The following is a 12971-nucleotide window of genomic DNA, read 5'->3' on the forward strand; positions in this document are numbered from 1 at the left end:
TGGTTCATTTTGTCTAAATACTTCTTTTCTTCTCTTCCATTTTTTTCCCCAATTTATGGACACAACTAGTGAAATTCTCAAAACTAAGAAACAATGATGCTAGACTGGTCAAATTTATTGGTAAAATATGTTTACCAAATGATGCATCAATGTATATGTGAACTCATTTATTATTAGTAATATATATTGTTTAAACTGCACTCAAGTTAAATTAATTAAACACTGTCACGTCATTTGGTGAACAAATTTACTATTTATATAACATTACACTTTCTTCTGAATTATGCTTAGTTTTGCTTTGAAGTGTGATGAGATACGCTTATCTGGACGGACAAGGCTCTCCTCATTAGTTTTTTTTTTTTTTTTTTTTGCCAAAAGCTCCTCATTAGTTGGATGAGTCTTTGTTCTCTCTTGTTGAACAAACAATACAAAATTACACACAATATATTTTAAAAATATTATCTTTGCCATTATATTTTAAAAATAGTAATTTTGGAAAATAATTAAAATTTAGACCCCATATAGAATTATAGCTACTATTATAAGTTTCTGATAGTTATAATCCAAAGTAAAAACAAAATGAAAATGAGGATCCGGTGTCAATTTGAAGAATTCATCTCTATTTTTGCAAACGTGGTGAAACACACTTGCAATAGCAAGCCGACTCTGCCCTTTAGCAGTTCATAGCTCTTCTTCATGGCGGGGAACCCGTTGACAGGCTCAAGCACAAAGACCACGCGAACCAAGTGCCGAGCACGGTGGGATGTAGACATAGACGACCAAGAAGAGGAGGAAAATGACAATGTCAAAGAACACTGCGGAACTAATCTTTATTTTTAGAGAAGGAGACAAGCTTAAGGGGGTGTATTCAATTGGGATTTCGAGAGATTTAAATTATTTCAATAAATCTAGGGGAATTATATCATGATTTTAAGCGATTCTCTGAAATTCAATGGGTATTCAATCAGGATTTTAAGATAGTTTATTAAAATCCTTAGAAATTCGGATGTATTCAATTATAATTTTAAATAAGTTTATAACATTCCAGGTGTATTTAATTAGAATTAGAATTTAAAGAATTTGGAAAAGTTGACGAATTGGAGGGAATTAGAGAGATTTTGTAGTGTATTTTAAGCATCTACAAATCTCACATCTCCTATGAGATTTATAGGGAATTGAATCAAAATTTTACATGGAATTCCTACAAATCAGTTGAACTCCATAAAAGCCCATTGATTTATAAATCCATTAAAATATCTCAAATTCCCAATTGAATACACTGTAGAGGGAGGCGATCCTCATTTTCATTTTAATTAGGAAACGTCATTTTTAAGGATATATTAAGGGAAATGTTATTAACACTCTCAAAATCTCATTCTACACTCTTCACAAATGTATTTTTTGTTTCCTAATATATAAAGTTTGAAGTGTAGAATGAGATTTTTGGAGTGCTAATAACAATTCCTTATATTAATACTTCCAAATCAACTTTTAGTTATAATTATCATAAACTTAAAATGATGACTATAATTATATATAGTTACACATTTTTATTATTTTTCCAAATTTCTCTTTAAAAATACAAAAAGTTCACATGATTGCATAGCATGCCACACATTTTCATTATTTGTTAATTGGATAACAGCTTACATTGTACGAGTATACAGTCACCTAATGTTATATTAAGAGAAACTTACATATGCATTCATACTATTAACATAAAGAGAAAACTGTAGCAATGGTCTCTCAAGGTTTAACCCAATTGAAGTAATAGCCCATCAACTAAAATTTCATGATCATTTGTCCATTAACTCATCAAAACGTGCATCTATGTTCGTTTTCATCAACTCCGTTAGAATTCCATCAAATAAGTCATGTTGGAATGACCATTGCTACGATTGGGTTAAAGTTGAGTAATCATTACTCTAATAGAGTTAAAATTAAGGTACTATTTCTCCAATTAAGTTTAAACTTGAGAGACTATTACTACATTTTCTTCTGACATAAAACGTCACAATACCAATATTTTTGTATTATAAATTGCTAGTCTATTGAGATTGTATTTCAACGAGTCATGCACGTTCATAACCATGATCAGAATCCATGTCCCATGCGTGTCAATGCCATGGCCTCTTCCATAATAAATTAACAACAAATGTTTGAAGAAGAGAAGTTAAATTGTGTGACAATTCATCCACATCACCTACCTTGCTTTCTAGATAGTTTCTAAAATTAATCAATTTATACCGCGTGCTGTACGCCGTATGCGCATAAATACATGCCCATATTTGTTCCCTTCAATACCAAGTGAAGGGCCACACTAATCCTTCCAGGGGGAGGCAATGTTCCCTTCTACTTTTCCTTCTGTTGCGTGTTTGTACACATTTCCGAGTTTGGTACGTGTCGGATGACACACACATGATAAGGACTTGCATAAAACAACCATGTGTATTCAGTTTTTCTCCATGACGTTGTATGTTTGATTTTTTAACACAACCACATAAATCAATGATTGACATTCAGCCACAGAATTATGAATGACCGATGCTTGTATCACTAAATATACTGTTCTCAAAATTATTGCATAGGGCCTAGGCGCTTGATGGATGAGACACACAATAGATAAGGATTTACATAAAACGACGATGTGTATTTAATTTTTATATGTGACGTTGTATGTTTGATTTTTGAACACAAACACATAAATTAATGATTGACATTCGGTCACATAACTATGCACGACTGATTCTCGTATCACTAAATATATTGTTTTAAAGTTTGCGTTGCAGCGTTAAGCGGCGGGCCACCGCCTTAATTAATCCATGAGCGTTTGTAAACTAAGAAATGACACTTAGACTTGCTTAGGCATCCGCCTAGGTCGCGACTCTCACATGAACAAAAAATAAATAACTTTCGTTCGACATTTTATTCTTTCAATAAATTGTAAGAGACTTGTTTAATACTTGAATGAACACTCATTATATGCTTGTTCCCCATATTTTCAATATGTTGTAATACTTCATAGTCTATATGTCAATCAATTTTGCAATTTATGTATTCCAATACAATATGTACTTATTTAAGTACTAGCATATGGGCACACATAAAGTGTGTGTGAAATTTTTTATTTTTGTTTTTGAATTAGAAGGAGAGTGGAAAAGAGTGATAGAGAATGTGAGAGTGGGAAGTTTATTTTTTTTTTTTATTTTTTATTTTTAATTAAAGATATGTTAGGATTACATGTAGGTGAAGCTTTGAAAAAAAAAACAACAAAATTTGGTTGTGTGAAATTACATTTCTGCCCATATTTTTTATTCATGTTCTATTTTAATTAGAGGGTTAAACTTGTAAGTTCATAGGATTTTGGTTGACAATGAGTGTTTTATTAATTAGTAGAGATAAGTAAACATTTATTTATATATCATACAACAAATTTAATTAAAATTAAAAAACCACCCAGGCCCCTAAAAATCTAAGCCCTAAACACCTGAATGCCGCCTGACTAACGTATAACTGTTTTTAGAATATAATCACAGTGTTAAAAGCCTAAAGAACCATACAATTGTGATTTGGCTAAGAATCTTAAGGCCCCCACCAAAGTCAATTTTACTGTTCTTGCTCATGGTATAATTTGTACGGTAACCCATGACAATTGCCTGCGTTGTGGTTCCTTGTGGAACAAGGTTGATCCTGTGATCTATCCTGTCTCTCTCAATCTCATTCACCCGTTCATTTCATTGTAATTGTGGCAATACGATTCAATTCCCAATCTTAGGTGGAAAGTCCCCCTTTTGTTTCATAGTGCTTAACCATGGAGTTTTTTGGAATCGGATTCCATGCGTTGTCCCACGCATTTTCATGAAATGTCAATGGAAAGGTTAAAAAGCGGTTATGTAACTAACAAGTAACAGCTCGATTGTACAAAGTAAAAGTTCGATGAATGCCTAGGTGAGTCGCTCATGTGTGATGTTTTATCTCAAAATGAATCTGTAATGGGTGGAGTGGCTCGACCTATTACATGAAGAGTTTAATTTTGTATGTGCCGAACTTGCTCTGATATTATAAAAACAGTTAAGGTTCGACTCAAAAACCAATTTATTATTAGTACTACAGTTAAGTTGTATTCATCTTTACTTGTAACGAGAGGCTTTTTGTTCAAATCTTGTAATGACAACTTCGATACTAAATTATTGTTGCTAGGCTATTGTGAAGCTTAGTTTAAAATTTATGAGAGAGGGAAGGCGAGGTTTCTGAGAGAGAAGTCGTAATGGAACCATAATTCATGTTCGAAGTAGTCCCAATTCGGCTGCCAGGATAAATACGGGTAACCTAGTGGCAAAATAGTAATTCAATTGTGCAATACCAAAAGGAAATTGGAGATGGCCAACTGTTGAGGAGCATTTTCGTCAAAAATACATTAATGAATAGTAATTCTGAACTGAATTTTAGTATATATAAAATGTCATTATATATCAAAAACACTGTTTGTGTACTAATTGAGTTGGAAGGATTAGTTCAACACTATAAATAACCCAAAATTGAATACAGAATAATTCGAAAATTTTAGTACAACCTTATAATTTAGCATTAGTTTCAACATCATAAACACTTGAAAATGCAAATAATATGAAAAACCTTTTAATTAAGCACCAAATGTCACAATACCATGTTGTTTTCACGGGCCTCTCATGATGTAGTTCTAGAATCACGGCCTTTGATTTTTCTGACATTTGACTCACTAATTATAATTAACAAAAGGCGGCTCCAAATACAAATGTTGATAATTCATAATTCTAGTAATACTTGACTACTTCCCATTAGACACCAAGTTAAATATCTCCTTCTCCTCAACGAACCCAAAAGACTTTTTTTTTTTTTTGTTCTTTTAAAAATGACAAGTTAGTGACTTCACCACGGTAGTTTACTTCTTTAAGAATAAGGAAGACTCAAAAAGACATTTTAACATTTATCGGCCACCATCATGTGATTCAATAGCACTATAAATCAAACAAGAACATGTCATGTGGAATACGGATCTAGAATTCATCTTTAACCACTGAGACACCCGAAATGTCCTAAAGACTTGGATTTTATTAAATTTGAACCAACTTTTTACGCATTTGACAAAATACAAGATTGAGGCTGCTTATGCTTAGTCCTCCAAAGCAAAAGACAGATTTTGTTCAATTTTAATTTGGCTTATGACGTAAAAGGGGTTTGGTCTTATCCAAGATTCACAGTTTTCACACATACACAGATTATATAATAATATTATTCTATGTAAATATAATCGCCATCCCATCTATGTCAAAAGGTAATGACGAAGATATATGGATTCCTTTTGACCATAATGTAAGCCGACTGCGCCGTGGGAGTGCAACCGGACGTGCCTCCACGCATCCAAAAGGTCTTACGATAAATGTTCTGTCAGCTGGATAAGTGGATGTCAAGATAAAAAGTGCAAGAGTTCTTTTGCCATGGTTATGTTCTCGTTCGTATAAACTATTCACGTCCAATATTATCGAATTAACTTTGACGAATCTCTAGCTGTGTATGATATAACAACATAAGTGTATATTGTTCACAAAACCAAATACTTATATTTTTTAACGGAGAAAAATTTGCATGCAACTTGTTTCATATTCTCCTCATCATTCATAAATTCTAACTTAAGAAAAGATGGTAAGAAACAGTTTGTATGTAAGTTTTCTTCGTTCCAACACACCTAAACATACAACGCTACTATAATTACATGCAATCGTGAATTTTAACAATGTTTTAACTTGTAATTTCTAGGTTTTGCGTACTTTTTGTGCCACATTACAAGCTAAGCCTTGGTTTTAGTTTTCATATTGCGTTTTGATGCAAAATATAGTTGGTTGATCATACACCCTGTTGTTTCATGTGATGAATCAAAATGACCGAAATCTCAAAAAAATTTCAAACCTCAAATACCAAAACAACGTCAAGTATTGGGAAGAACTTTCTGCATGCAGTGAAACACCATTTAACAAAAAGAACCTATAAATAGCACTCATGACTAAGGCCTCATTTGGAAGAGTTTTTAAAACGACTGAAAGGGTTTTTTGAGAAAAATATTTTTTTGGTTCCAAAAGCACTTGAAGTACTTTCTACAAAGAAGCACATAACTGGTGCTTCTTAGATGAAGTACTTCAAGTGTTTTTTCAGGTTTCACTTGCATTTTACTAAAGATTGATTGATCCCAAAATTGCTTTTAACCATTTTAAAAGAATTTCCAAACGAGCCCTAATTAATCATGCCGTAAAACACCAATAAATAGTAGTATTACCACTAATTAAGATTAAGCCACCAAATTCGAAACAATTAAGCACGTTGTAGTAGTTGTTGTATTTGTAGTTATTGGTGGTGGTGTTGGGTTGCTCTCACGCACATTTTGGATCCTGTTGATAAAGAAATCTCAAAGCTGGCATAGCCTGGCATATGTAGTCTGTTTCATAACACAAAGCTGCCGGAGAAGCACGCAGGCATCTTTACAAGCAGCTGGAGGACAAAAATTCACCTAATCTCGGTGGCTTCTCCACCTTTGCAGGCCATATATTTATAGGCTCGTCTACAAGAGATGATTATATACAATTCGGTCATTAATATTATCCTTTTCTATCAACAACTCTTGTAACGTGATTAAAGTTGTATACGAGAGTATTGCCATTTACACCGAAAAAATTTGGACAAAATCATTTGACCGCGTAATTTGTATGACAAACTATACAACGACCTCGTGTGTTTTAGTCTTATCAGATAAGACAACCGTACTGAATCCAATTACACACATAATCTCCCAAACCTGAAATTGCAAAGGTTTGACGCGATGACATGTGATTCTTGGAGCTTCGAGTGAAGCTTTGGTTGTGCCCTTCGCGTTGCGCCTCATTCGAGAGGAAGAGAAAGGAGAAACAGGAAAGAAAGGGAGAAAATGGAGAAGGACAATGTTTTATGGCATATTTAATTTCAGCCGCACAACCTCAATAAACCGATCAAACGGATCAGTGTACAATCTTCGTTTTTTTGTTTTTGTGTAGCCCACTTCGTATTGTATTTTTAATAAACAGAATCGTCTATCTTTTATAACATTATTCATGTATCACCCTTGCAAAAACTTAGCTAGGTCCAAAATCATGACATTCATATATATATATATATATATATATATATTTTTTTTTTTTTGAAAGAGACGATAGTAGATTTCATTTCATCAAAGTAGTAACAACATACAACTTTTACATTAGTGCTTAGCACCTTCTTCTACAGGTAGATCAATCACAATACTTGGAGGAGAACCATGCCATTCACATCTTTGGCTCAAAGAGAAACCGGTCCGGGCAAGGCGATGAGCGGCCGAGTTTGCATTGCAGCAGGTGTGGGTGGCAGTAGCTTCAATGATTAATTGGATTAGTGCTTTGATATCCTCCACAACTTGTTCAATTGTTGACAAATTTAGAATATGATTTTTCACCGCCTTCACAATCTGAAGTGAATCACTCTCAAAAGACAAATTTTGAAAACCCCTGTTCACTGCCTAATGCAAGCTCTCCCTAAAAGGGAGTGCTTCTGCCTGTAAGGGAGAGTAGACTCCCTCAATACTTCCACAAGTTGCAGCCACAAAATCACCTGAATCATTTCGAACAACAACCCTGTGAAAAAAACGGACGAATACAACACTACAAAGAAATTCTGAATCCTTTACTGGTCATATGGTTTTAGATTTGAGTAGTTTTTGGTAGACATGATTTTTGGAAAAAGACCTAAAAGATATATAGTTAGTTCGGATCGTTGAAGTACATTACAAAATGAGTCTTACAAAAAACATGTGTAAAAAATTATGTAAAAAATAGTAATATCACGGATCTCTCCTTATAACATTTGAGTATATACTTCACTAGCCGTTGAATGAGGAATCTCATTAGTATCACCAACATGCCAGGCCACATAGGGTCCTCTTATAACTACTCACCGCACACAGATTAGGTGCATGATTGCTGCCAATGGATATCTTATCTTCCCAGATGGATCTTGAATTTATTCACCAAAGTTTCCAATGCCAACGTAACAATTCCATATTTTATTCCTCAATTTGCACAACTTTTTAGAACAGATTAGATTGGATTAATTATTTTTTAATTAGATTAAAGATCAGATTAAGTTGGATAATTATCTGCATGACCCATAACGGTTTATAAATTCAACAACCAAAGAATCTAACCACCACGTCATTAGAAAATGTAAAGTATTTAGCCCCCAAATATACACAAACCAAAAATTGATTTAAAACCCACAAATTGATTCGCAAAGGTGAATTGTTCCATGTGGCCACATGGTCTCGAATCGGTCGGTTCCACCATTCCTGGTTCATTGATTGGCAGTTCTTTTAATAGTGAAGTGAACCAAATTTTTGCAAAAAGAAATACAGCAGCTTTGCCCATTTGATAAGATTCATGTACAATGTACAGCCTAAATATTCCTGGTCGATTGACCCACAAACGAGACATTTGCCAGAACTCTATAGCAATATAAACTTTAAAGTTGTGAGTGAAAAATATTGAGTGAAAAGTACGTTACAGCTAGTCGTTTATGAGGGTATTGTTGACTTTTTATCGTTGATTTATATATGACTTACAATACATTAAGAATCATGCATGCTTGCGAGACAGATTATGACAGAGCTATTAAATAGGCATACACACAAATTCGAAAGATTAAAGACTCATCATGCCTAAAAGATCAATACTTAATCACGAACATTGACGAATGTCCTTGATCAAGTTATTGCGTAGACACGCATGCAAATCTAGATGATTTAACACATGGTATCAACGATTACGATTCATTCATGTGCGTAGAAAATTGTCCTTAACAAAGTTATTGCATAGACACACACCCAAGTTCAGATTTGAAACCCACGATTCATCTACTATCAGAATTAACATGAGCAAGAGATTGTCCTTGACAAAGTTATTCTGTGCTCAATCCTGAATGATTTGATCCACGATTATTGACGATCATAATTCGTTCACGCAATCAGTGACAAAGTTATTGTGTAATTCACTTAAATCTACGCATATTTAGGTAATTCAGAATTCGAAAATCTCAATGCATCAACAATCAAAATTCACTCACAAACAAACCCTTTCTTAATAAAATAGAAAAGTAAAATATGTCGTTTGTTTTGTCGAAAAAAGTAAAATATGTCGTTGATGGTCGTTTCTAGGCATTTAGGTACTGCCGTTAACCTTGCGACGAGTAAAATACCGAGAAAGGGAGTACTCATCCGTTTGACCGGCAGACTGCGCGTATAAAGTCCCAGTCTTTGTCATCACTAACCCCGCAAGGAAGATATCCAAGAACCGAGTCCAGTCAAAACATTACACCTCACCCGTGCACTGCACCTTCCCCTCCCTTCCCACCCTTTCTTAATTGCCTTCTTTCTCCCTTTCGGTACCAGTTCAAGAGCCTCCGATCATTCTTCGAGACCCAAAACTCGAAACCGAAGATTAAGACATGGGTTTTTTGAAGGAGGAGAAATCGAAGAGGGTTCTGAGGGGGGTTAAGACTCTGTTTTTCTTGATTACTATGTTGATTTCTCTGCTGCTGTTTTCGGCCCCGATTCTGCTTGTGATTGCCGATACGCTTGTTCCTTCGGCTATACTTTCTGCCTCTTCGTCTTCTTCTTTGATTTCTCTTGAAACGCTGTCGTCCCATTTCAATAACTACGATTTTCGATCTTCCCTCGTCGATATTCCGTTGATTTCCATCATAAGATCAGCTGTCATATTTTGTAAGCCTTAATCCTTACTCTTTTCGTTGCTTGTTTTTTTCGTACTACTTGTTTTTCTTTCACTTTCTGAGCACAAAATTAGGTGAGTCAGGTCAATCGGCCTGCCGTAAGATATGAGTTATTTCAGTTGGTCTGCCGTTCAATGATCACGCTTGTATTGGGATTGCAGAAATGAGTTAGGTTAGATGGCTAGGACGGCAGAACACGCTTGTATTGGGATTGCAGAATTGAGTTAGGTTAGCTGGCTATGACGGCAGAACATGTGTCCCGTCGCTTTGCACCCGAATTTGATTCGCAAAAAGCATAAGTCTCGGGATTGCAGCCGTGAGTTAGGTCATTTGATCAGAACAGTTGATCATGCTGCTTTAGAATCCTAATCCAAAAAGCATATCTTTTTAGATTGGATACATATGTTAGGTTAGTTGGTGACGTAAGTGTGTCATCTCTCATGATCTATGTTTTAGGATCGTAGACATGAGTCAGGTCAGCTAGCCAGAATAGCGTGTTTTGCCACCTCCCGGGTTTGAATCACCTCCCCGTAGATTAGATTGTTTTTCGACTAATCTAATCATGGTGAAATTAATCTGAATTGGGTTTTTCTTTTATCTGCAGGCGTTTACAGCTTCTGTGATGGACGAAGGCTATCACACGGACCGTATTTGGGGATCACAACCATGTGTTCTGTTGTGTCCCTGGTGTTTGTTTCATTGAAGGCTTCGTATGTGTTTGGGGCTTCCGGTGTGGAGAGGGCAGAGTATGTGAGAGCAACAGATATTGCTTTGTTCGTCTGCTCGCTGGTTTTGGCCGTTGGGCATATTGTGGTGGCGTATAGAACAAGTTGCAGAGAAAGAAGGAAGCTTTGGGTGTACAAAATTGACATTGAAGCTGTAAGTCCTTTCACTCTCTGTCTAATCTCCATTTTCTCAGATGAAATCGTGTCAATTTTGGGCTGTAAGTTTTGACTTTAATTGGAAGAAATGGAGTTCTTAAATCAAATGACAGACAAAAGTTAAGCTAGTTGGTTAGGTTTGTGTGAGCGCCTCCTTAACGCAAGTTCAAATCATCTTATGACGAGTTAGCATAACATAGAATATCGCTCCCTGAAAAGAAGGGCAAATCTTGCTCCCACTTGTCAGTGAGAAACGCTTGAAAACCAAAAGTTTCCTTCTTTTCTAAAATGGTGTTTCAAGTGTTTTTGATGATAAAATAGGTATTTTAAATGGCATGTTCGTGATTAAGCGTATCAATAAATTGAGCTGTCTGTTGTTCAACCACTACCGTTGAAATTCGCTTGAAAGTTTCAATTCAATTGGTGTTTTTTGTTTTGGTCAATAATTTAATTGCTGATCGTGAAAGGGTTGAGTACTTGGATTCTAAATTTCTAATCTTCTGCAAGGTCGAAATTCATTTTCCATTTTTCTTAAGGCAACATCGAAAACGTTTACGATGCTTGCTTCTTACCGTATTAATATTAATCTTTGTCCATAATCCCTGCTTTCCATTGTTTTTCTCTTTTCTTGGTGAATTGTCAAAATATATCGGCTTTTTAAACGAAATGGTTGACACAACTTCTCACTTTGGTCCCTAACATTGAAACTCGATAGAAGTTGTCACTGAGTCTATCCACTGTCAATTCATTGGTCATTTTTGTGAAAAATCTTCGTTAAATGGATAAAAAAAAAAAAAAGAGGTAATGATTTGACAAAAATACCTTCAATTTTAACAGAGATTTTTCAAAGAATGACCAAAATGAATGACGATGGACAAGCTCAAAACTACTTGTATCAATTTTTCATCTCAAGAATCAAAATGGAGATTTATATCAAGCATTTTAACTAATAAAGCCAAATATATCACTGAGTCCTGTATTAGAGGAAGAATCCGTGATGGGTGGCCGTCTACAGAGATGGGTAGCTCTGCCTTTATATTCGAATTGTTGACCACATGCCATTTGCAGCAACGCTGCCAAATATTTTGTCACATCAGAATAAACTACTTTCTGCCATGAGAATCTTCCCCAAATCATGTGCTTTCTGCAAATCCCCAGTTAACCATAATTAAACATGATTAAGCATAAAAAAGTTCATGATTTATCAAATGCTGATGTGAAAATTGCCGTCTGTTTGCAGGTTTCAGCTTGCAAAAATGGGTTCCCTAGGTACCAGAAGCTTCTGAAAGAAGAAAGAGTGAAGTAAACTCACACGAACCAACCCCAATCTTAAGGGTCTACAGGTAATTTTGATTTTGCAGCAGTTAATTTTCGGTTTTGTTTGGAAGTGTTTTTATAATGGTTAGCAGCGTTTTGAGATAACAAAAAACGCTTATAACAAAAAGGCATTTTAACCAAAATGGTTCATGACATTGACATAACTCGTCCCTGCTACTTTCGTTCTTGAGATTTGAAATCGATGAGTGGTACCTAAGTTTGTCTACCGTCAATTATTTTGATCATTCAGTGAAAAAATATGTTAAATAAGGACAAAAATGACAAAAATATTTTCAATTTCATACACAATGGGCCAAAATTAACACAAATTGATGGTATTTTGGTCATTTTCTCATTATTTAATGAAGATTTTTTACTGAATGACCAAAATGATTGACGGTGGACAAACTCAGGGATTAATCTGTCGATTTTAAATCTCAAAGACCAAAGCAAAGGGTTATGTTAATCTCACGAACCATTATAGCTAAAAAGCCTAACAAAAACACGTACCAAAAGTGCTTTCATTTCCATTTCCCTATCTTATGTTCTCTTCTCATCTCGGTGGCTTTTATTTTGGTGCAGATTTGTTAAAAGTATATAGAAGAAGCTATAGAAGCAGCCCCTTCAATCAACATCATGTTGTGCAAATGGAGGTTGTGTATATATTTGTTCATCATAGAGAGAGAGAGTATAGAGGTTGTTACCACTACGGCAAATACCATCATTTTTTGTTCTTCTTCTTTATATTCATCAAGTGTACAGTTTAATTTGTATGTAAAAGGCATAATATTTATGAAACTAACCCAAGCTAGGGTTTTTTCAAACTTGTGATTGAAGTTAATGAAATTATTGTTCTCAGAACTATCCGTACGAGCAACTTAGCGTAATATATGTAGAACACTAAATTGACATGATATTAAAACTCGGTTATGTAATATTTTTTTTTTTGAA

The 12971-nt window shown here is 34.8% G+C and overlaps 1 protein-coding gene across 1 annotated transcript; it reads left to right on the top strand.

Annotated features, from left to right (window-relative positions):
- The first annotated feature begins 9361 nt into the window (after positions 1-9361).
- Positions 9362-12844, top strand: LOC137720493 (uncharacterized). The gene is made up of 4 exons (XM_068459568.2): positions 9362-9814; positions 10427-10701; positions 11944-12046; positions 12603-12844. Exons 1-3 carry the CDS (start codon positions 9538-9540, stop codon positions 12007-12009), a joined length of 618 nt encoding a protein of 205 aa, XP_068315669.2. The 5' UTR covers positions 9362-9537; the 3' UTR covers positions 12010-12046; positions 12603-12844.
- Positions 12845-12971: the final 127 nt, after the last annotated feature.

Source organism: Pyrus communis, chromosome 1 (assembly GCF_041283825.1).
Source record: "Pyrus communis isolate YQ-2024b chromosome 1, ASM4128382v1, whole genome shotgun sequence".
NCBI classification, from domain to species: domain Eukaryota; kingdom Viridiplantae; phylum Streptophyta; class Magnoliopsida; order Rosales; family Rosaceae; genus Pyrus; species Pyrus communis.